Source organism: Myxocyprinus asiaticus, chromosome 3 (genome assembly GCF_019703515.2).
Source record: "Myxocyprinus asiaticus isolate MX2 ecotype Aquarium Trade chromosome 3, UBuf_Myxa_2, whole genome shotgun sequence".
Lineage (NCBI taxonomy): Eukaryota > Metazoa > Chordata > Actinopteri > Cypriniformes > Catostomidae > Myxocyprinus > Myxocyprinus asiaticus.
In genome coordinates, this window is record NC_059346.1 from 2,837,711 (window position 1) to 2,864,247 (window position 26,537).

General features: G+C 38.2%; 1 protein-coding gene and 2 long non-coding RNA genes across 3 annotated transcripts in view; 2 read left to right on the forward strand and 1 right to left on the reverse strand.

The window, feature by feature from the left end:
- LOC127423833 (uncharacterized) overlaps nt 1-2,574 on the forward strand; it is a 34,272-nt gene extending 31,698 nt beyond the window's left edge. Inside the window, exon 3 of the long non-coding RNA XR_007894385.1 lies at nt 2,448-2,574. This is a non-coding gene — a long non-coding RNA (uncharacterized LOC127423833). The remainder of the gene's footprint in view (nt 1-2,447) is intronic.
- Nucleotides 1-26,537, reverse strand: part of LOC127423090 (peripheral-type benzodiazepine receptor-associated protein 1-like) — a 174,633-nt gene that overhangs the window by 64,544 nt on the left and 83,552 nt on the right. Inside the window, exons 3-6 of the mRNA XM_051667130.1 lie at nt 12,132-12,239; nt 7,702-7,830; nt 5,602-5,778; nt 2,416-2,571 (exon numbers count right to left, since the gene is read on the reverse strand). Of these exons, the coding sequence (XP_051523090.1) occupies nt 2,416-2,571; nt 5,602-5,778; nt 7,702-7,830; nt 12,132-12,239 (570 nt within the window). The remainder of the gene's footprint in view (nt 1-2,415; nt 2,572-5,601; nt 5,779-7,701; nt 7,831-12,131; nt 12,240-26,537) is intronic.
- Nucleotides 1-26,537, forward strand: part of LOC127423843 (uncharacterized) — a 149,627-nt gene that overhangs the window by 59,181 nt on the left and 63,909 nt on the right. The gene's annotated exons all lie outside the window — the stretch shown is intronic.

Genomic DNA, 26,537 nt, shown 5'->3' on the forward strand with positions numbered 1-26,537 from the left:
ACTAATAACTAAATTTTAATGAATACATTTAATTATTACCATTTTAATTATTGTTAATACTATTAACAATAATTTTTTTCACTAAATATATTTATAACTAAAACTAATGACTAAATTTTAATGAATAATATTTATATCTATATTTAAAAATAAATTTTGTCGATATAATGATCTCAATAAATTAAACTTTGCTGTTTAAGAATGGCGTTACAAATATATATATATATATACATACATATATATATATATATATATATATATATATATATATATATATTAGTAGTATTATTAACATTATAATTATTACAAAATTATTAAACAATTTCTTTTTTTAAAACTACAAAATTACTCAATTTAAAAAAACAATTTTGTTGATACAATGATCACAAAAAAATCCAAATTTTCTGTTTAAGAATAACGCTACAAAAATTTAAATATTATTATTACAATTATTACAATTATAATTGTTGCAAAAATTTAAATTTTTGTCAACTAAAACTAATAACTAAATTACAATTAAAAAAACGTCCAAATTACTAAATTTAAAAAGCAATTTTGTCGATATAAAGATCACAATAAAATGAAATGTGCTGTCAAAAGCAACAGTCTCAAAAACATTTTTTATTTTCTTCTCAAAGCTATGGTTATTAACTGAACTAAAGCAACATATATAAATCAATAAATCAATCAAATAAATAAACATATTTATCATGATAATTATTCTTATTATTAGGAAAAAAATTGTCTAGTAAAACGAATAATTTTACAATATTATGTCAAACTATGTCAGTATATAAACAGACATTATTTGCATTATAATGATTAATAATTACATTAGTAATATCATTTGTAAAAATTTTACAAAACTATAATATGACAATTTAAAAAGCAATTTTCAGTCAAAGTCACCAATAGTCTCTATACAAAGTTGTTTTCCCCATGAAGCCACTGTTACATTTACATAACATTTATATTTAATCATTTAGCAGACACTTTTATCCAAAGTGACTTACAAATGAGAAACATCACAAGTAAAACACTGTATTCCGCTAATATGATTCCAACTCCGGGAAAGTCATTCAACGCTGTACAACACCAGATTGTACATATCAGGAACTATCATAAAGGCCTTTATGATACGATCAGCATCTCTCATTCTCATCACTTGCTGGGTTCAGTCTATGAAGTGGCTCAAATGCCAGTTTTAAAGATTATGGTGCAGTCAATTACATAAGAGCAAAAATAACATTCACTCCAGTTTTAACACACTACAAGCCCTAAAAAAAAATAAAAAAAAAAGCCCACTGGAACAGCACCATAACACACACACACACTCACGCACACACACACTCACGCACATGCATGCACACGCATGCACACGCACTCACACGCACACGCACTCACACGCACACGCACTCACACGCACACGCACACGCACGCACACACTCGCGCACGCACTCACATGCACACGCACTCACACATGCACTCACGCACACGTACACACGCACTCACGTACACGCACTCACGTACACGCACTCACGCACACGTACACACGCACACGCACTCACGTACACGCACTACTTTACTACATTGTTTTACTTCTCACGTAATACTTGACTCAATGCACTGGAATGGTATTTTCCATTTATTATACCAAATTTTTCCCCATCAACCTTGCCTTTTGCACATTTCAACATAAAATGACCTACTCTACACATCCCATATGTCACCTGCCATTAAAACTGTATTTTATTGCCTCTGCACATGTGCAATGACAATAAAGTTGAATCCAATCAAAACTAATCTAAACACCAGGGTAGGGTTGCACCAGCTGTGTGTAAGTTCTCAAGTAAGTTGGGACGTAAAGTTCACACTAAGGGCTTAGTAACTACTACTTAGTTTGTAACTAAGTCAGTGCTTAGTTTGGTTGCACTGCCTGTTCTTAAGGCAAGACTTAACTAGTAGGCCGAAACTCTCCGTAAAGTCATGCGTAGTCACATAACATGGGTAGAAAAAAGGTGCATTGTCAACTTAATACAAAGTAACTATTTTTCACACAACATTTGAATAATTTGCTTTGGATTTAATACAATGACCATATAAAAGGCACTTTTTTGTACATGCATTCTTATTCTGTCTATAAGAGTCTATCAACACCCTTCAACCTTGACTTATAGTTAGTTCATTACACATGATTTTTCATAAATAAGGTCTTATGCATGTTAAAGGCAACAATAGCAAAGATGTTTATATAAAGGGTGTTAAAAAAAGTTATGGCGGGTCAAATATGCAAGAGTGAAATTACATATTATGTCTATGCTTTTATTATTATGATGATGATTTAACCTTTCAATCAAAGTTCTCATCTGGCTTTCATTCAATTCTATTAACATTTGCTGAGTTTGGTGGTCTTACCCTCGTCTCTCTGTCTGTCTCTCTGCCTGCAGGGGTCTCTACTGTCGCACTGCTCTGATCTCTGATGGAGGTGACAGACAGCTGTCTCTGCAGACGCAACACTTCCTTCTGTGACTCCTTCAACAGACGCTCAAACTCACTCACTCCCACAGGACCCTGAGATAGAGAGAGAGAAAGGGAGAGAGAGGGAGAGAAAGAGAGAGAGAAAGAGAGAGAGAGGGAGACAAAGAGGTAGAGAGAGAAAGAGAGAGAGGGAGAGGGAGAGTGAGAGAAAGAGAGGGAGAAAGAGAGAGAGGGAGAGGGAGTGAGAGGGAGAGAGAGAGAGGGAGAGAGAGAGAGAGGAAGAGAGAGAGAGGGGGAGAGAGTGAGAGAAAGAGAGGGAGAGAGAGAGGGAGAGAAAGAGAGAGAGAAAGAGGTAGAGAGAGAAAGAGAGAGAGAGTGGGAGAGAGTGAGAGAAAGAGAGGGAGAGAAAGAGAGAGAGAGAGGGAGAGAGAGTGGGAGAGAGTGAGAGAAAGAGAGGGAGAGAAAGAGAGAGAGAAAGAGAGAGAGAGGGAGAGAGAGTGAGAGAAAGAGGGAGAGAGAGTGAGAGAAAGAGGGAGAGAGAGTGAGAGAAAGAGAGGGAGAAAGAGAGAGAGAGAGAGAGAGGGGGGAGAGAGAGTTAGAGAGAGTGAGAAAGAGAGTGAGAAAGAGAGGGAGAAAGAAAGAGGAGAGAAAGAGAGAGAGGGAGAGAGAGAGAGAAAGTGAGAGAAAGATAGGGAGAAAGAGAAAGGGAGAGAAAGAGAGAGAGAGAGGGAGAGGGGGAGGGGGAGAGAGAGAGAGAGAGAGGGAGAGAAAGGGAGAGAGAAAGAGGTAGAGAGAAATAGAGGGAGAGGGAGAGAAAGAGAGAAAGAGAGGGAGAGGGGAGAGAGAGTGAGAAAGAGAGGGAGAAAGAAAGAGGGAGAGAAAGAGAGAGAGGGAGAGAGAGAGAGAGAAAGTGAGAAAGATAGGGAGAAAGAGAAAGGGAGAGAAAGAGAGAGAGAGAGAGAGAGAGAGAAAGAGAGGGAGAGGGAGAGAAAGAGAGAAAGAGAGGGAGAGGGGGAGAGAGAGTGAGAAAGAGAGGGAGAAAGAAAGAGGGAGAGAAAGAGAGAGAGGGAGAGAGAGAGAGAGAGAGAAAGTGAGAGAAAGATAGGGAGAAAGAGAAAGGGAGAGAAAGAGAGAGGGAAAAAGAGAGAGGGGGAGAGAAAGAGAAAGAGAGAGAGAGAGAGAGAGAAAGGGAGAGAAAGAGAGAGAGAAAAAGAGAGAGGGGGACAGAAAGAGAGAGAGAGACAGAGAGAGAGAGCGAATGAATTTCAGTGAGACAGCACAATATGAAAGGCCTGACTCAGCCTTCAAGCATTAAGGGATAGTTCACCCAAAAAGGAAAATTCTATCATCATTTTCTCACCCTCATTTTGTTCCAAACCCATATGACTTTCTTCCTCCAAGAAAGTCATATGGGCTTGAAATGACATTTACATTTATGCATTTGGCAGACACTTTTATCCAAAGCGACTTACAGTGCACTTATTACAGGGACAATCCCCCTGGAGCAACCTGGAGTTAAGTGCTAGTTATGTGCCCACTACGCCACCACCCCACTCCATAAGGAATAGAGGCAGAGCGATATATCAGTTTTACTGATTAATCGGTGCCGATAGTTGCTTTTTGAAACTTTTGGTTATCTGCAAAAATCTATGCCAATAATTGCCGAGATTTTTGTTATTATTCCTAATGTTCCTCTGTAGATGGCACTATTTTAGATTAGATAATCAAGTAATCTAAGATGAAGCAAGGGCATGCAACGAAAAATGCGACAATATGGAAACTTGCCCTATCAGCACATACGTGTACTTTGTGTCTCCAACTTCATATCTTGTGAATAATAATAAACCTTATTCCTCATTAAACCTCATCTGGTGAAATATATATCCAAACTCTTCATTTGGTGAATATAAAGGCTATAAAAAGCTTAATATGGTAAATAAGTCTCTGTCATTTCAAAATAAGAGTCCCTTGTATGTTTTAGGCCTGTTTACAGTTAAAAGTCCCACTTTATGCACCAAATCTGTATTGAATTTTTTGGGATATTATTGGGATTTTGGTTGAACAATGATCTGAATCTGGGATTTTATTCATCTTGTATCCTCTATGTCTGTGCCTGTTATAGTATAGCAATTTTTTTAACATTCTTTAAATCGAATTTAATTGGTTATCAGCCTTTTCCACCACCTTAGTTATCGTTATCGGCAAAATCCACTATCAGTCGATAGAATGTTCTGGGATCAATACAAGTTAAGCTCAAATGACAGCATTGGTATCATAATGCTGATAACCACGAAAAATGAATTTGACTCGTCCCCCTCGTTTATTAAAAAAGCAAAAATTGGGGTTAAAGTAAGGCACTTGCATTGTAATTCACACTGGAAGTGAATGGGGGCAGGCAAGCCCATAAACATTGAAATACTCACTGTTTCAAAAGTATAGGCACAAGATGTAAACATTATACATGTTAACATGATTTCAGTGTGATAAACTCGCTTAATTGCTCCCAATATTACAACTTTATTGCCATGACGATGTAACGCTGGTAAATCCTGTAATCTGGTAAAACCCCTTAACACCGGTAAATTACTGATATAATCACAGTAAAATCATGTTAACACACATATTGTTTATGTCTTGTGTCTATACTTTTGAAACAGTGAGTATTTTAATGTTTACACATTGACCCCCATTGACTTCCATTGTAAGTGCCTCACTGTAACCACAATTTTCCCCTTTATTTAAATAAAGGAGGGACGAGTCAAAATTCTGACAAATGCTGTCGATACAGCTCAACTACTATATAACCCGAAATATTCCTTTAATGCTGACGATGTGTAGTATATAAACCTCCACCAGGGGGCGTATCAAGTCATTATAAAAGAGCACTGCATGAGGGAACATTTCATATAATTAGACATTTATAAAAACACAGATAAGATGTTTAGAAAATTTGATAATTAATACACAACATGCAATAAAATGTGTGTACTTGTTTTGGGCCAAATTTACAAATAAAAGCCCTCAAATACAGTAAAACCTGGCATGAGGACAATTTTAAGATGGTTAAGTTTTCATTGCTGTCTTCATTAAAATAGTAATTATGAACTAAACCTGTGTGTGTACCTTCCCCTGTCCCAGTCGTGATTCAAGTTGTCTGCACTCGTGCTGCAGCGATGCAATCTGTTTGTCTTTAGACAGCAGCGTGTCTGCGTGCTGCGCCAGATCTCTCGCTCTCTGACGGGCAAATGCTTGCTTGTACTGCTCCACAGTGCCCACTTTAACGGGCATGGGGGAATTTACCTGGGAGAGACAGAGACGTGGAGTGAGTATGCAAGTATAAAAGTTCTATATGCCATGAACAACTACCTACAAACTTCACATCACCATGAGTCAGTGTTATTAATTACTTCAGCTGTCAATCACAGTATTTCATCAATAAGAAATGACTCCATACAGGTGTAATGCAACAGTGCCTGCCCACTTTTAAAAGGTTAAAGGTTGTTTATTATAAGTACAAAAACATATTTTAATTTTGTTGCAAAATAGCAGATATTTGCAAATATATTAGTGGTTCGAGAGTGTAGGGAGAGCAACTTGATTGCGCCATTCACAGTGCACCATGAAAGTGGGCGGTCGCTGCAGAGCACCTTTGACGCACTTTGTTCGCTGCGATTATTTGATAGGTGGATCTTTCTCTTCAGGATCAAAGTGTAGGGTAGCGTAGTTCTTCACCAGGAATTTCGCTTTAGTTGAAATAACGTGGACTGATGGCTTCAATAGAAGCATTTACCATCAATTAACAACCTTGGAGCTCACGGTCGGTCTGTCATTAAGGTTTATACGCTATACGTTTTTTTATCTTTAAAAATACATTCTTCTATGGAAAAAATGAATGGGATTTTTACTTCCGGAAACAGACTGTTGCGCAAATTTTCTCCCCAAATTACAGCTAAGAAAACCCCGCACATACAACAATTGCATTACACTCTAGTTTATGAATAAATAATGGAGAAAGACCTGTTTAAGGGCTGACTTATTTATAAATCAAATCCAGATGGAAAGTTTAACAAAAGCAAAGTCCTTTGCACTCTGTGGAATTTAATTATTCTAACCACATAACAATATTATTAATCATGAGATTAATCCTGAGATTAATCTTCTCAGACAGAGTGACTGTATTCAACGTGTGTGTGTGTTGTGTGTGTGACAGGGCTGACACAAACGGATAACAGGTGTTCGCTGTGACCGTCATCAGACAGGTGGACTAGAGTTACAGTGTAACACATATACAAATATTCCATACACAATACTGTGTGTAGTTTGTCTTGAGTTGTGTAACAAGTGTTGTCACTCTACCTGTACGTCAAAGGCTGAATCTCAGTGTAAACAGACGTTTGTTTCAGAAAAGACCTTTAACGTCTCTAACTAGTCATGGTCATTTAGAACAAAGCCAAAACCAACAAAAGACTTCTGAATTTCTTATAACCACTAATAAAAGCTCATTTGTGGTTTGGCAAGAGCTTTATATTTGAAATATGAGACTTTTGAAAGAGCTCTGCGTCCGCCTCCACCTGTATTGTTCAATTCAAAAGACACTGAATGATTGGTTTCAGAATCTAGTACGGCAAAATGACATTTACATTATGTTAAAGGAGCAGTTTAACTAAAGGTGTTGTTCCAAACCCATATGACTATGCTTCTGCCATGGAAAAGAAAAGGACAGTGTTAACGCAGCTCTTTTCCATATCAAGGGCTGTCAAGCTCCAAAAAGAACAAAGAAGCTCAATAACTGCATCATAAAAGCAGTCCATATACCAAGTGCTATATTCAGAGTCTTCTGAAGTCATACAATGGATTTGGGTGAGAAACAGACTGAAATTTAGGTCGCTATTCACTGAAAATAGTCCAATTTTAATTGCAATTGCACTTGCATTTAATTAAAAACCTTTCAACACATTGCATCACAATTGCTCTCAAGATGTGTGAAAACCAACAAGGTTAGATATTACTGAGATTCTGCTAAATATCTCCTTTTGTGTTCCATGGAAGAAAGAAAGTCACAGGTTTGGAACACCATGTGGGTTTGGGTTAAAAGGAGTTCTTAGAGAGACCCATTACTTTTACAAACTTAAAACAATAAAAATCATGTTTTGTGTGTAAACAAACACAATCCATTCACTCAAACACCTGAAGTGAATTGAGGACGTATAAATAAGTCCGCACCACTTTCAGGTTGGCTTCCTGCAGTTTCCGCGCTCTCTCCTCCAGTCGTTTGGCGATGACGGCGAGTTCCGTGTTCTTCTTCCTCAATCTCTTCACTTTCTCCTCTGTTTCTGGAGAACTGCTCTTCCGCTGAGGAGAGATGGACATCGGGAAAGACAGAGTGAAACAGAGATCGAAGAACAAATACAAAATCGACCCTTTCACATTTATAGAATACGAATAATGTTATAAATGTACATTGTCAAAATTAACGTGTTAACGCATGCAATTAATTTAACCCTTTAAGCGCTGAAGGTGTTTTTAAAGATTTCCATACCCAAAATTAAAGGCTTATAACATGACAAAATAACAAGGAGGGTCAAGTGTTTGGTATCATTGTCAAGAAAATGTTTCACATTTTTAATGATATATATTATGATACATTCTGAGACTCTCAGCCTAAGAAACTGTGGAAAAATCACAAAATACTTGCGGCAAAAATGTACTTTTTTTCTTATTTTTCTTATTTGACGTTATACACTGATCAGCCACTTCATTAACACCACTGACAGGTGAAGTGAATAACATTTATTATCTCGTTACATTGGCACCTGTCAAGGGGTGGGATATATTAGGCAGCAAGTGAACAGTCAGTTCTTGAATTTCATGTGTTGGAAGCAGGAAAAATGGGCAAGCGTAAGGATCTGAGTGACAAAATTGTGATGGCTAGACGACTGGGTCAGTGCATCTCTAAAACGGCAAGTCTTGTGGGGTGTTCCCGGTATGCAATGGTTAGTACCTACCAAAAGTGGTCCAAGGAAGGACAACCGGTGAACCGGCGACAGGGTCATCGGCGCCCAAGGCTCATCGAGGCGCGTGGGGAGCGAAGGCTAGCCTGTCTGGTCCGATCCCACAGAAGAGATACTGTAGTACAAATTGCTGAAAAACTTAATGCTGGCCATGATAGAAAGGTGTCAGAACACACAGTGCATCTCAGCTTGCTGTGTATGGGGCTGCGTAGCCGCAGACCGGTCAGAGTGCCCATGCTGACCCCTGTCCACCACTGAAAGCGCCTACAATGGGCATGTGAGCATCAGAACTGGACCATGGAACAATGGAAGAAGGTGGCCTAGTCTGATGAATCACATTTTCTTTTAGATCATGTGGACGGCCAGGTGTGTGTGCATCGTTTACCTGGGGAAGAGATGGCAGCAGGATGCACTATGGGAAGAAGGCAGGCCGGCGGAGGCAGTGTGATACTCTCGGCAATGTTCTGCTGGGAAACCTTGGGTCCTGGCATTCATGTGGATGTTACTTTGACACGTACCACCTACCTAAAGATTGTTGCAGACCATGCACACCCCTTCATGGCAACGGTATTCCCTGATGGCAGTGACCTCTTTCAGCAGGATAATGTGCCCTGCCACACTGCAAAAATTGTTCAGGAATGGTTTGAGGAACATGACAAAGACTTCAAGGTGTTGACTTGGCCTCCAAGTTCCCCAGATCTCAATCCAATTGAGCATCTACGGGATGTGCTGGGCCAACAAGTCTGATCCATGGAGGCCCCACCTCGCAACTTACAGGACTTAAAGGATCTGCTGCTAATTTATTGGTGCCAGATACCACAGGACATCTTCAGAGGTCTTATGGAGTTCATGCCTTGACAGTCAGGGCTGTTTTGACAGTACGGGGGGGACCTACACGAAATTAGGCAGGTGGTTTTAATGTTGTGGCTCATCAGTGTATATCTCAGGGTGGCTATGAAAAACTGTTTTTGTTCCCAATTATGTCAACTGTGTCTGAGAAAATGTTTTTGTTGATACGACAAAGCAATCAAAAGTTATAGCATTACAAAAATAATTTATCATAGTGTACAAAAATGTCTCCATGTGTCCAAAAGCCTCTCCAAACAAATAAAACATAATAATTGTACATAAGAACTAATTACACATGCAAACACAACAATGACTAAAGGTTTGCATAGCATGCAGACATGATTTTAGTAATGAGATTTCACAGAATGAATTTCATTCTGTGCCATTTGAGTCATCATTGAATCTGTGTCATGTATTTGGCGCCATCTCCTGGTGGCCATATGTAACATTGTGCTTCATGTGGATTATCTAATGATCTATGCATCTGATTACCTTGTGTGTTGACTCATTTGAAAGATAATCACCTCCTCTAAGTAATGGTATGTGATATTTTATGTTCTGTTTATTTTTCGTGAAGTTATAAGCAAAAACGCAGCATATAAGCAACACCAACAATAGGCTAATAATGTCAACAAAAACTAATTGGTTGCTTTGCATAAAGCTGGAAAGGTTTAAAAAGTTATCTTGAAGAGCTTAGATATTCATCTGTCCACAGATAGAAAAACTGTCTACAAATGGAGATGATTTAGTACTGTGGCTTCTCTCCCTAGAAGTGGCCGTCCAGCCAAGATGACTCAAAGGGCACACCGCAGAATGCTCAATGAGGTAAAAACGAACCTATAGTGACAGCTAAAGACTTGAAGGAATCATTGGAACTGGTTAACATCTTTGTTCATGAGTCTAATATACAGAAAACATTAAACAGGTATGGTGTTCATGGCAGGACACCACGAAGGAAGCCGCTGCTTTCCTACAAAAACATCGCTGCACGCTTGAAGTTTGTCAAAGACCACCTTGACACTCCACAACACTACTGGGAAAATGTTTTGTGGACTGATGAAACTAATGTTGAATTGTTTGGGAAGAACACACAGCACTACGTATGGCGTAAAAAGGGCACCGCATACCAACATGAAAACATCATCCCAACGGTGAAGTACGGTGGAGGGAGCATCATGATTTGAGGCTGCTTTGCTGCTTCGGGGCCTGAACCGCTTGCCATCAGAGGGAAAAATAAATTCCCAAGTTTATCAAGATATCCTACGGGATAATGTCAGGGTGTCTGTGCACCAACTGAGGCTCAGTAGAAGTTGGGTGATGCAGCTGGACAATGACCCTAAACATCGAAGTAAATCCACTACAGAATGACTTAAAAAAAAGTAAATCCACCTTTTGGAGTGTCCCAGTCAGATTCCAGACCTTAACCCAATAGAGATGCTGTGGAATGACCTCAAGAGAGACATTCACACCAGACATCCTAAGAATATGACTGAGCTGAAGCAGTTCTGTAAGTAAGAATGATCCAAAATTCCTTCTGAACGTTGTGCAGGTCTAATCCGCAGCTACTGTGAGGGTTGTAAACATTTGTACTAAAATTGTAGGAGTTAATCTGCCCAGACTGTCTGATCTATTTACTCTGCAGGTGCTTAGGAAAGCAAACAACATTATATCTGATAATACTCATCCTCTTCATGATGCTTTTCAGAGACTGCCTTCAGGGTCTTTATACAGTGTTCCTTTAGCTAAAACTAACAGATTGAAATTTTCATTTGTACCATATGCTATTTCTCTGCTTAACTCAAATCGAAAAAGGTAGCCTTCATATCAAGTTTTCAGACTGTAATGACAATTTCCAGTGGATGTCCTGTTGATTTTATTCTTTTTAATATTTATTATATATATGTTTTTAGTGTAATTTGTATTTGTATTGTTTTTTTATGTATGTATTTTATTTCACTGCTGCAGAACAAACTGCCCTCACAGGGGACAATAAAGGTTAAATAAGCAAGTAAGTTCTGGAAACACTTGGTTGAGGTTATTGCTGCCAAAGGAGGATTGACCAGTTATTAAACCCAAGGGTTCAATTACTTTTTCCACAGCACTGTGAATGTTTAATGGGAAGTGTTCAATAAAGACTATTATAAATTGATAATAATTGTTTGTGTGTTGTTAGTTTAAGCACATTGTGTTTGTCTATACTTGTGACTTTGATGAAGATATGATCACATCTTATGACCAATTAATGCAGAAAACCAGCCAATTCCAAAGGGATCACATACTTTTTCTTGCCAGTGTATGAGCCTCTATTCAGTGTGAAAATATGTAGGTAAACTTACGGCAATTTTCATGTTCATAATTAATAGATGAGCGCGCTGTTAATCTACTGCAAATCTATTATACTCTATACGGGTCATTTTGACCCGAAAATCACGTCATTATTTTTAAAACGTAACAGAAGGGTCAAATGGATAGTTCACCCAAAAATAAATATTCTGTCTTTATTTATTCACCCTCATGTTGTTCCAAACAGTTTTAAAGACTGACAGCCTCAGTCACTATTTATTTTCATTCCATATTTTTTCCATTCAATTAAAGTGAATGGTGAGTCTGAGTCAGTCACTAACATTTGCCCTTTCATGTTCCACAGAAGACAAAAAGTCAAACAGGTTTGGAGCAACATGTGTGTGAGTACATGATGACAATGTTCATTTTTGGATGAACTATCCTTTAAAATCGACAAAATCACAAGCCGAAAGGTTCAGTTGATGTGTAGGTGTGATGAAAGACTCTCACAAGTATCCTGTTCTCCTCTCTGAGAGCGGCACATGTTTTCTCCGTCTCCTCCAGCGCGCGTAGCAGCTCAGAGTTCTGCCGCACCAGCAACCCGTAATCCCTGCCATTCTGTGAGAGGAAAACGACACAAAAGAGAAGAAATTCAGTAGAGCTCTTGAATGAAGACACACACACACACATTCAGCTGTCCATCACATGTCTGAGTGCTGGACTCTGAATACAGTCATTTATTAATGATTCAGTTGAGTGTAATTAATCTGTCACAACTGACAAAAACACAAATAAATACAGATAAACAGATACAGTATGTTGGCGCATGTGTCTTTGAAAGGATAGAAAGTTCAGTTTCACAATCAACGCTGTGCATTACAGGGATTGTACCACAGTTAAGAGGTGTTTTTATGTACAACGACAAATGGAAAACCCCTTTACTGCAGCAGTGTTGGGGAGTAACTAATTAAAAGTAGTGACAATACAAAATTAACTACATCATTCAGTAGCGTGACAGTAGTTCAGCTATTGTCACAATAGTTTAGCTTTTCAAGAAACGTGCTGAATATTGGAAGAGAAGCTATTACTGAGGCAAGGCTCTCGGGAGCATGCATAAACGTCACAAAAGCGACCCACTCCCTTCGCATGAAAATCAGTCTACAGGCTTTAATAGGCAACCTAGGAAGTCTGGGAAGGGATAGTTTTTTAAGTTGCATTACAAGCCATTCATACATTGGCAAAAAAAGGCAAATATTACATGAAAAATTTTACATATTGCACCTTTATGTGTCCATGTAGCCGAACAAATGTACTAAATTAATGCGAACACAGTACCTCAAAAGGAATACAATGTGGCACCCCATGTACTACTTGAAGCCCGATGTGGCCCCGTCCCAAAAAACTTTGCCCACCCCTGCTCTATACCGCCTCTATTGTGCGGGACGTAACATGTCGAGTGACAGTCGTTTTTTGCATTCTTTGCATTGTTTTCAACTTAATGTTTTACGCGCAACAATAACTCGCTCTGTCAGCATTAAGGGCGATTTAGACCCTACACATGAACTAATTTGAATGCAATTGTTTCATACATTATGATTTAAAATGGTGATCAGTGTATTGAATATAGTGTTTTCATCTTTGTAATTATGTCTCCCTGTCATTTATGTGGAATCAGATCATAGATAAGTGATGTATTTTAAAAGTTGGCAGTCAAGGGGGCCTGGGAAGCTCAGCGAGTATTGACTCTGACTACCACACCTGGAGTCACGAGTTTGAATCCAGGGCGTGCTGAGTGACTCCAGCCAGGTCTCCTAAGCAACCAAATTGGCCTGGTTGCTAGGGAGGGTAGAGTCACATGGTGTAACCTCCTTGTGGTTGCTATAATGTGGTTCTCGCTCTCAGTGGGGCGCTTGGTGAGTTGTGCGAGGATGCCGCAGAGAATAGCGAAGCCTCCACACGCACTATGTCTCCACTGTAACGTGCTCAACAAGCCACGCGATAAGATGTGCGGATTGACGGTCTCAGATGCGGAGGCAACTGAGATTCGTCCTCCGCCACCCGGATTGACTAAAATGACTGAATTTGTGGCGGCTTTGATAAAAAATGTAGTTGTCATTTGCAGCTTTTTTTTGTTGATATTTTGCAGTGAAAACTCACAAATAATCATAGTATACTTGTGTCACTTGTATCAATGATGTTATAAGTTCAGTTGCCTGTAATTATTTTAGTGCATTACAATGGAAAATGAAGCAAGCAAGCAAAACATTTTTAAACAAAAATACAATATATTTAAGAGGTGAAACCATTGATGTGGCTAATATAAGTTCAATAGAAGACACTTATATTTTTTTATATTAAAATGTTCTGCCTCAGACAATGCGAGTAAACTTTAGTAAGGGTAAAATAGTAGACCTAAAATAAAACGTAAACTAAAAACACAAATGAGTTTTCGATATTAGGCCCGTTGGGTTATTTTTTGAGGCGTCACCAACCAGAACTGCAGCTCCCGAAGAATGTGCAAAGATTAAACGCTTGTACTCATGACGTTTAAAAGTTTCGACCAGGCTTTCGATAGTGAACCTAAAACTTTCCGGTTTCACATTAACATTCGTGTAATGGCAAATGTTCATTATTGTTGAAGGTTCATACACACAGGGTTAATGACACGCAGTGACACAGAGGAGATGCTTTATCTGTAACTGTGGAGATGATACAAAAGAGGCTGTGCAGTCAGATGTACGACCGCTTCAAGCATATCGAGCACTTGTTTTCTGCCGCTGTCAACATGGAGAAAAGCGATAGGATTACCTCAAATTCACAGTTTATGCAGAACAATTGTGTAAATTATACAAAATTGCAAGCTACCGCAAATAATACGGAGATTGATTGAATTTGGATCAAATCTTGCGATCACAAATCCCTATAGGGACTGAATATCATAGTTACCATGACTGTAGTAACAATTATTTAATTTTTTTGGGTGGAAACCATAGTTTTGACACAATTAACCATGGTTTTAATAAATATAGTAGTACCTAGGGATGGGACGATATATCGAATTTTGATACATCGCGATTTACCATATAGAGGAAAAACTCGATATCTAAAAATTTTCAACATTGTTTTCTGTCCATGTGATCATAAATGAAATGACCCGTCAAACATCATAATCTCTCTATCGCTTGATTTAACCACTACTGCACTTTTTCTACAGTGTTTACAGGGTTCACATGAGGTCCTTAAAGTGCTTGAATTTAGCTTTTAGAAATGTAAGGACTGGAATACCTGGAAAATCACCTTGTGTTGATGAAAAGTGCTTGAGCTTAAAACGGATCGTTTCCTCCGTGTAATGTGTGTCCATCAAAGATGAGGCGACTCCACTTTCATTGAATAATGTGTCTTAATATAATCTGTTCTTTACACTCAGATAAAGAAGTAGAAATAAATATAAATTTTAATAACACAGCCCAGAGATTTCTCTCTTGTTAATAACCCAGACACTGTGTGTGTGCGAGTCTGTAACATGCTTGTTGCACTCTTCAAATGACAGTATCATTTTAGCGCTTGCTATACAAATGAATGTAAACTCAATGTTATTACTTGTCAATTGTACACATTATTTCAAACAGTGATAGCTCATATCATTATTATACAATTTCATGATATATACTATTAATAAATATAATGTAGAATCTTTCTTATTTTTTAAAAAGTTAAGATTTTGATAATAGTAATGATGAAAATAAATAAATAAATAAATAAATAAAACATACACTTTCACTTATTTTTTCAGGACAGGTTATGTTCAGTTCTATCACATGTTCTGCACCTAATCAGCCTGAACGCAGCCCACTATTTTTGAAAGCGTATTTGTTTGTGATATCTTCTTATAGAGAAAGGTATATGAGCAACTCTTATTATTTAAACTTTGAGCATTTACAGTATATTGTGTATTAAAGAACTTTATTTTCATGAGAAAATGTTATTATATCAAATCATGAACCTCATATCGTATATCGAACCGAATCGTGAGATAACCATATTGTCCCATCCCTAGTAGTATCCATAAAGCAACCATAGTTTTACTAGAGTAATATTGTAGTAAACATGACCTTAGCAAACAATTGTTAACTCTGTGGTTAACAGTGTTGGGGGTAACGTGATAAAAGTAGCATGTTGCGTAATCAGATTACTTTTTTGAGTAACGTGTAAAGTAACGCAATATTTTTTATTCTTGATCATAATATCAGAGTTACTATTTAAATAAAGTAACGTGTTGCTTTTGTACACCTCTACTGTCCCTGTATTGTGAGAAATCAAGAGTAAAAGTGTGCAAACATCAGGGAGGAGACGTAATGCATGATGGGCATTTTATTTCTATAGTGTGTGAGGCCAGAAACTATTTAGCATAGACGAGTCACTTCTATTTAAATGAATGGGAGAAACTGGAATGCCCAACCAAGAAGCTCTAGCACCCCAACAGTCAATGGATATAAAAAGGAAGTCCCGACTTGTAGGTAAAACAGCCAATCACCTTTTAGATACAGACATCGCCTGTCAATCAACTCGCTAACGTGCATGCACATTTCGTGTTTTAACGTAATATGACATCAACAACATTCGGATGAGTGTTATTACACACTGCATTAAAAAAAATCAGTAAACACGTTTAGGCAGAGGGATTATAAGACTAGTCTTCCACTGGCCACAACATGATACACATGGTGAAATACTCACTAAATTCACTGACTTATGCAGCCGAATGCTCCGTGACTGCTCCCTGTAACTGGGAGAATGGGATGAGAAAAGCTGACTCTGGATCAGTGACTCCGAGCAACGTTCTACACATCGATTGTGTACGCAGAGAAAATGTCTTAGTTTTTAAAAAGATTCTACATTTTAGTTTATAATAAACAAGTAGTTTGTTTCATGAAACAAACCATTATTATGACATTTTGGTAGCATTAAAAACGATTCCATTCAAGTTGAAATTGTGGCGTCTGTACGCACCGTGGATCAACTCAAAACAAGCTGCACTGAGATGACTTAAAGGGGACCTATTATGCAAAATTCACTTTTACATGGTGTTTGAACATAAATGTGAGTCGGCAGTGTGTGTGTGTGTACATAATATTTCTATTAATCAAAAACAGTGTCTCAAAATGACTGGTTTTCATATCCGCTCTAAAGTGATGTCACTTTAGAGCAGGCCATGCCCACAACTGGTGACGGACTCCACCCTATTATCATAGATCCTCCCGAGTGATCGACACACAGTCCGCCATTTTTTTCCGTGCTGGAGCAGCTACATTGAGAAGAATAATGTCTCAGCTTCGTATGCGTCATAAGTGTTCTGTTGTTGGCTGTAAAAGTGAACATAAGAGTCTTCATGTACTCCCGGCATCTGAGCCACTGAAGACTTTTGTTTTTGAAGCAAATGTGCTGCAAAACATACCAAAATTTCAAATCATTTTACACCGGACTGCTTTGTAAATGAGAGTCAATATAAAGCAGGATTTTCCAAAAATGTGATTCTCATGCGTGGATCAGTACCAACTGTTCGTGTTCCAGCTTTAGTATTGCACTTTATATTTTGTGAATGTTTGCAAATCGCCTTTCCGAATGTGCTTGTTAGCTGATTCCACGGCTAATGCAGCTGAAGTTACCATTGTCTCTGATTGTATTCACGCAGAACAGAGCTATGTCGTTATTTTTACGCTTACTGTCTGTATAATAATAGGGGGCGGGAAGCAGCAGCTCATTTGCATTTAAAGAGACACACACGAAAACAGCGTATTTTTGATTCCACCCAAAAAGAGGCATTTACAACATGGTATATTAAATGATCCGTGGGGTATTTTGAGCTGAAACTTCACAGACACATTCTGGGGACACCTGAGGCTTATATTACATCTTGTAAAAAGGGCAATAATAGGTCTCCTTTAAGTGAAAAATATTCATTTATTCATCAGACTTATTCCTTGAATGTTAGGCTGGCATTCCCCCACTGAATTCTATCTTAAGTTGACTCTGGCATTGTCGATGGGCACAGCACATGATGACATATATGATGCAGGTTCAAGTGTTGGACTTTGCTGCTTTAGGTAAGACAATGGTTATTCTTCATTATTCATATTGGCTGCCATGTTGATGGAAAAACAAATCATGCATATTCATGTTATTGATTCTTTATTATAAATATGACGTGAAGACCTACTTTCTAAATATCTGTTTGTTTACCATTTTGTTTTGACATGAGTGTTGTACAGTAGCTAGCATGACCTGTAATGTCTCTTGTATGCAATGCATGACTTATTTGTATGGAATACATAGCATAACAGAAGAGAAAGTGGCTGTGAGAAAAAAGTAACTCAAAAGTAACTCAAAAGTATTGTAATGCTTTACTTTCCATATAAAATAACTTTTTAATTAATTAAGTTACTCTAACAAGTTACTTTTAAAAGTTATGTTACCCAACACTGGTGGTTAATATGGTTTTACTATAAATATCACTGTTAAACTATGGTTACTGTAGTAAAACCAGGGTTAATTTTTGTAAAGGAAGGTCCCGCTGATTAAACATTTTAACTATCAGATGCTATCATTAGTAGAATTCAATAATATCATCCAATTGTTTTATAGCTAAAACATTTTCTTCTTTAAATAGCTTCAATTTAGTTGATAGTAGCATGTAGAGTAGCTAACTACTTTTTTAAAAGAGTAACTTGATGGTAGTTGAACTACTTTAAGTTATGAGTAGCTTGTCGCTTATGAAGCTACAGTTTCAAAGTGTCTTTATCAATACTGAACTGCAGTAAAATCACTGTAACACACAGCCTCAAGTGTCTTGTTGCTTTTATTGAACAATTTGATAATAAACACCAAATTGCGCTGCATCTTGAGTATTTAAATGAAGTCATTATCATTAATTTCCATGCAAACACGACTCATTTCTAGATTGTCTGCATTCATAAAACTCTGTGCAATTTGCCTGGCGCAATTTACATCACGTAGAGCAAATTTTGTTTAAAAGAGATGTTTGTGTACATTTTCTACCGATCATGGCAGCAATAATTGATCAATTAATGATCAAATGATGGAGAACAATGTTATAACCTGTCCTATTACCAGACACACTTTCGGCATGTTAAAGAGATGATTCAGGTGTTTGGATCTCAACAGTCGATTAATGCTGTCCAGTCCCGGCAGAGTGTGTCAGATAACGGTGGTCTGCTGAGTCCTCCACAATACAGTGCTCAGAAATGGCCCGCAAGATCGGAATTACGTGCAAATTGTGTTCAGCATAGATTTTGTGGGTGCCTTGGCACTGTTGCATGATCTGCATAATTACTTTAGAGAATGGGGCGCTTAACCAGTGTAGGGATCAATTCATTCTTAGTGTATTTGCCCCTAACTGTGCAACAGCAGACAGTATCAGTTCTTGTGCTGTGTCTCTATATGCCCGCTGGCTAAATCTAAAGGGTGACAGCTTTGATTTCACACACTGATAACCAAAGCAGTGTGTGTTTTTGTTGTTATGCCAGCTGGATCTGGGGACTCATTTCAACGTGGGGAGTATTTTCACCATCTCTGTGACAGTGTGACTTCAGGATTACAGTGGGAAGTGAATCAAAACCATAATGTGGAGTTTTGTTGGTCCAGTAATTTTTTGTGTTTGTGAAAAGCAATTAAGTGTGTACTCAGAAGGGAGCATGGCATTACTGTATAAATGAACCTTTCACTAACAGCCTTGTGTAAGGGCACTTCGTAAAGGGGTTAAATTGCTCACTTTAGTTTGGAACGACCTTTCAAGTTAAAATACTTTCTACTATAACAGCTTTATATACAGAGTCAATTAAACCACTCATAAGCTGATTTTCCCAAAAAATGAAAACTCGGTGGCTCTATGGCACTTTCTACGTTGGTCTATTTGTTTTGAGCGGCCCGTCCAGCCCGAGACAGCAACTTAGCTCAACCAGTGGCATGAGTTTGGGGTGGGGCTATCTGTTCATTCGACCAATCTTGAAGGGTGTATCCAGGAAATTTTTGTTTTTGCATTTCCGTTTGTTGGCCAGAGTTGCGCAGAAACGACACGCTTCAGCTTTAATGTTTTGAAAACAAATGACTGCTTTACTATGAATAAAATGCATTTGATACTTAACTGTTACTGTTAGATTTCTTCAGCTACAATACTACTATAGTTACTTACTGTTACTTGCTGTTAGGAGTGTTACTTGAGCAGCAAAATTGGACCCACTTTATATTAGACGTCTTCAATTACTATGTACTTAATGGTGCTGTAAGTGTTTTTTTCATGGAAAGATATGCAAAAATATTTACTACTCCCTGAAAGATATTAATAAAATAAGTGTCCTGAGATACCTCACTAGTCTATGCGACCACTCTAGACTCTGTAAACTGCAAACAAATATGTGTCTGCCTGTCAATCATTTTGCACGTTCTCATAGTGTTGTAGTTGCAAGGAATTGAGGCATAATGCCATTTTTATGCCAAGTTGCTCATAACAGTTGTCAGCTGAGGGCGCTGTTTTGCTGCTGTTGTGTTTGACAACCGTTTCTGTTTGTGCTGGCCTCAATAAAGCTCATTTGGTATCTTTGGAGTGCAGGGTTTTGGGAAAAGGGCGTGGCTAATCCAACGGCTCAGCGTGTGGAAATACCGGAGTGGCTACAAATGCTTACAGCACCTTTTAGCATTTGCTAAAATCTAATATACATACGTGTTGTTGTATTGTACTTACATTTAAAGTACCTGCATTTAATTACATCTGTAGTTACACTGTTAACCTTACCACTAACCCCAACTTTTACCCTAAATAAGGGCTAGGCGATATGGCCAAAAAAACCATCACTTTTTTTTTTCATATCGTTCGATAACGATATTTATCACGATATACATTTCATACTATTAATGTGGGCGAAACTGCATTCCACATGTTTGTTAGACCTCAAGAATGAATTAAACATAACTTGTTTGTTTACAAGTAAACTCCAGAGGGTAAGCTACATTTAAAGTATATTCAGTTTAGGATTTGATCCTGCATAAGATGTTTGTGACCTCGTTTCGATGAAATCTCGCCAATTTCATCTTCAGCTGATGTTTGACTCCACTGAAACACTTTCTTGCCTGTGTCAGCGCTATGGATCATGAAATAAAGTTTAACTAAATAGTAAATAAATAAACAGTAATGGTGTCGATGTCGGAGTTGTTGTTGTGTTCAGTCGATAGCTGTTGAACTGCATTGTCAGTGCTGTCTTGCTCGGTACACAACGATGTTAAATTAGCCGGATAGCTAGCAGCTACCTAGCGGCTACCGAGCCTCATCTGGCCTCATTACTGGTTTCTATGACAGCAGGGCTGCCTGCTAACAGGCGTTATACTTCCTAACCAGCTGATTTCATGACTGTGATTCAGTTAGCTATTTGTGTTTATAACTTTGCCGAACTGCTTGAGTGTTTAGCGACACGTACCTGATCTGATCAGCTAGATGTATAGCATAAGCTAAATATCGAAAATGACTCAACAGTTTATCATTGATATCTGATTTTTTTTAAATTTTATTATAAACATCGATATCGTTTTATCGCCCAACCCTACCCCTACACCTACCTGTACCTCAACCTCAGTAGCAGCAAATGTGAATCTTGTGAGAATTTTGTAGAACAACATGCAGTTACACAATAAATGCATTGTATTGTATGTATTTTAATGGTAGTACATAGTAGCTAAATACACCTAATATAAAGTGGGACTGCAAAACTTGCAAGACAATGAGACTTATAATATATCTTGAATTAAGTTGAACTTTCATACCCAATTGACATATTGCTTTTTCTTGTTGTAAGCAGAAATCGGACACAATATATTGAGGTTCATGCTTAAAACATGAACAGATCAATTTGCCAGTGAGTTAAGAAAAATATGTTGCAACGGAGCCGTCTTTGCCTCCTGACAGACCACAACTGCTGAGTTACAATATGCATATCTGGCAGATGCTGTCATGCAGGTTTGCCGTTATCTTAAATATGGTTTAAGCAAAGAGCCTTCAAACACATGGGTGAAGGCAGCGATGCCGCCTGCTGCGCTAAACCGAAAAAGGCTGTGATAGGGCTCATGTGCTTATCCGTGACTTGAGTCATGGGTCGTCCCACGCCGGGCCTGTTGGGATATGATTGATGTCTGCTCATTACCGAGGCATCTGCGGTGGACGGCACGCCATCCTGTCACGATTATGGATTGCTCATGCCGTTCTACATTAATAGTTGCATCTCAAATGCAAAGAGTCTTACACGGACCACAGCTCATCTACATTAAAACAGAAACAGACATTTCAACCATAATGGTGTCAACAGGGGTTCCCAGCACACAGATGGGTTTTCTGCTTGAAGGTATGCAAAACACATCCACAAATCCACATCCACACCAAAATCCATCTCTAATATCAAACAGGCCGTCAGGCAAAAATACATCACTGTACAAGTCCACTGAATCAATTAACTGAAACAAAATCGTGTTTAAAAGGTACTGGGCTGAAAAGCGTGATTTTGAGAAAGAGCTAAATCACTGGATTTGCCAGTTTACCAGGTTAGTGGTATCAAATATTTGGAAGATATTCAGAGTTTAGTTTGAGCCACTTAGTATATATACTGTGTATGTGTATATATACACACACACACACACACACACACACACATAAAATAATCAGTACTTATTGTTATTGAGTGGACACAAAGTAAAAAAATATATAAATGGTTTTTAGTATTTCCTGGTAAGCTATTGAAATGTTTTCTTTAAATTAACAGTACGTAAAAGAGTGCTCCCTTGCTCCCTATTTAGTGAATGACTTAACCTCCAGTGTGCTGTCTGTCTGCACTGGTCTCAGAACAGTTTGAAATGCACCTTATTTTCATCATAACTCCATATAAAGCCTCTGAAAGCAACATTTTTCAGCGTTTGGATGAACCCATTTATTCTCAATGCGAAAATGCACAGTGAATATACAGGAATGCATTTACTGATGTTAATGAATAGATTTGTATTGCACAGTGATAACAAAATAATATATAACAAAATGTATATTAAAATGATGCTAAATGACCCACAGATGTGTTCGAGTTGAAAGTTACTCAAAATAACTAACATGTTTCTTCTACTTTTGAGGAAATGTGGTGCCATGTTTATCAGCGCGCTGATGCGGTTTTTATTCATTTAAATTATGCGTTGCATATAGTGAAGCCAAAATACAGATGTGGACGTAGTGTCACACAAGATTAAAAAAGCACACGTCAAGTTTGCAGAAATGTGATCTTTGTTTCCATGTTTGTTTAATACATTTTTGAAAAACATTTATAGCATTTTCTAAAAAAATAAATAAATATTCAATCACAAAAAATGTCAAGAGGTGTATATATATGAGACAAAACAGTGCCAAATGTGTAAGTGTGGAGAAAAAAAAAGGAAGTTAGAATACAGATCAAATTTACTTTACACATGTATAACACTTATTCAAAGCAATACGATATTGCAAATCTTTTTTCCTTATGCTTACAACTTGATTTGACACCTTTACCAAACGTTCTGTGCACATGCAATTTTTTGTTTTACTCTTGCAATTTGATTCTTGCTTTCACAAATCTTACTCTGCTCATGCAAATCTTTCTAGCAGGCTTGTATCTTCATTTACGCTCTTACAAATCTTACTCTACAGATGCAAATCTTTTAGGCACAATTTAGAACTACAAGAGGGTGTGTAAACGATGACAGAACTTTCCTTTTTGTATGCACTATTCCTTTAATTACTCCCTATAAAGCTTGTTTAAAGCCTTTCTATGCTGGTCTGTTTCAGTATAAACTTGATGTTCATGAACTTGTGCAGGTGTGAGAAGATTTTGGCTGAGAAAAGACTGTCTGCTTCAGTTCCCAGCATCCCTTTCTCTCTCTCTCTCTCTCTCCTTTTCTCCAATCAACACAGATGCAAACAGAGATAATTGAAGGCTGCGTGCTGCTTCCAAACACACGCTGACCCGGCGACCAGCCTGGAGACGGTTTCCATGGCAACGCTGTTTTTAAGCCAGCGTTCCATCAGCAGATTCGGCTAAAGGCCGCTGAGTGTGTTACTTGGGGGAAATAATGTTAACAAACAGATAATGAATGAAGCGCAGATGCTTAAGCACGGGTGGAACAGTTCTCAGATCAGTGGAAACGGAGTTTCAGGGCTCTTTGTAACAGTGTGTCAGGCCAGCACAAAGACTCAGTCTATAACAAATTGAGCCGTTCCAGCCAAGCACTCCACAGGAAGTCAATTAATCAGACAGAATTTGGTGCAGAAATAAAAAGCCCTTGAAACAAAGGTCTGCCCGAGTGAATGAGAGCATATTGTGGGTGACGAACTGAGCTTGAAGGATAAAAGAGGGCAAACTCAATAAATGTGAACATTACAACTATTATTCATGAAATACTTTAATTGAAGAAGTAAATAACACATTAATATTACAAAATTTGCAGCTAAAAAAGTCTGTGAAAACAGTGCAAGTAAAGGTTTGTTCAGTTTAAAGGAATGTTTGTTAAAGCTGCACTACGTAAGATTTCTTTGGTTACAATGACATTGTGAGTATATAAAAACTGTGTTCAAAACCCTGCCTTTGTCTTACCCCAATTCACTATGGTAAGCCTACAATAAAGATTTTTATTTTGAGCTGTCAGGTCGGATTTGGCACCAAATCGCAGGCATACATCATTTGTCCTTGTGTGTTTACGTCATGTCCATTAGCTCAGAAAAGAAGGACCGGCTACTGTCACGTTCGCGTATGTGTGGGCAGGGGAAGCTATAGCGGTTCAGTCAGTCACAGTTCAGGACAGCAGGATGTATTTCTAATTTAAAAGGGGATTTTTCCCCTTTTTCTCCCAATTTGGAATGCCCAATTCCCAATGCGCTCTAAGTCCTCGTGGTCACGTAGTGATTCGCCTCAATCCAGGTGGCGGAGGACGAATCTCAGTCTGGTGTAAAAGCATTGGGAGACCACAAGAGGGCAATATAACATTTACTGAAGCCAGTCACACACACACACACACACACACACACGCACACACACACAGGATGAGCTGAAGCAGTGCATGAGATTGCATTCCAAAGTTATGAAGGTTTCTGTGCTTCTTCAAGAATAAACAAAATGACGTTGATGAGTTTTCAGTTTAATGCATGAAATTGCTGTAACTGCACGACGTTTATTACGCAATTACCTTGAATAGGTCTTTCATTCAGGGTATCAAACCACAAAACAACATTCTTGTAATTAAAAATACATTGTGTAGGCTATATGAAAGATACTTAAACACAATATTTCATCCAGCGATGGCTAAAGTAAATAATCTTTGATAATGATTTGGGTCTAATTTAATGGAAAACTATGCGAGTTGAGCTCTGTGGTGCTGCAGAATGTTGATGCTGAGTGTTGGCGGTGTGTTCGTACCTTTGTAGAAAATAAATAATTGTTTAGAAATTTAGAAGACGCCATGTTGCCATATCCAGTGTGCGACCCCCTTTAATTTATTCTGCTGCTCACACTTTACCAAAGTTGTGTTGAGAAATATGTCTAAAGAGACAAAGACTATTGTGCACCGAGCAGATATATATTGATAATCATCAGGAAAATCTTCGATTATCGATGCGTAGAAAAGGCATATTGACTACTGAGTATTTTATATCATTAATGCAGTTTCAAGATACCCTAAGTGTGTGTCCCTAAGTGTGTGTATGCTGCTGTTTTCTCATTTCCTTTACCGTGTCGCAGAATTGTACAGTTGTTGTCACTTTCCATTGCCCTTTTAGCAGATGGTGTTAGGGTTGCATCTACAGTTGAAGTCAGAAGTTTACATACACTTAGGCTGTAAGTCATTAAAACTCATTTTTTAACCACTCCACAGATTTCATATTAGCAAACTATAGTTTTGGCAAGTCGTTAGGACATCTACTTTGTGCATGACACAAGTAATTTTTCCAACAATTGTTTACAGACAGATTCTTTCACTTTTAATTGACTATATCACAATTCCAGTGGGTCAGAAGTTTACATATATTAAGTTAACTGTGCCTTTAAGCAGCTTGGAATTCCAGAAAATGATGTCAAGCCTTTAGACAATTAGCCAATTAGCTTCTGACAGGAGGTGTACTGAATTGGAGGTGTACCTGTGGATGTATTTTAAGGCCTACCTTCACCATCAGTGACTATTTGCTTGACATCATGGGAAAATCAAAAGAAATCAGTGGACCTTGTTGACCTCCACAAGTCTGGGAGCAATTTCCAAATGCCTGAAGGCACCACATTCATCTGTACAAACAATAGTACGCATGTATAAACACCATGGGACCACATAGCCATCATACCGCTCAGGAAAGAGACGCATTCTGTCTCCTAGAGATGAACATAGTTTGGTGCAAAAAGAGCAAATTAATCCCGGAACAACAGCAAAGGACCTTGTGAAGATGCTGGAGGAAACAGGTAGACAAGTATCTATATCCACAGTAAAACGAGTCCTATATCGACATAACCTGAAAGGCTGCTCAGCAAGGAAGAAGCCAATGCTCCAAAACCACCATAAATAAGCCAGACTACAGTTTGCAAGTGCACATAGGGACAAAGATCATCATGTTGTGGGGGTGCTTTGCTGCAGGAGGGACTGGTGCACTTCACAAAATAGATGGCATCATGAGGAAGGAAAATGATGTGGATATATTGAAGCAACATCTCAAGACATCAGCCAGGAAGTTAAAGCTCGGTCGCAAATGGGTCTGCCAAATGGACAATGACCCCAAGCATACCTCCAAAGTTGTGCCAAAATGGCTTAAGGACAACAAAGTCAAGGTATTGGAGTGGCCATCTCAAAGCCCTGACCTCAATC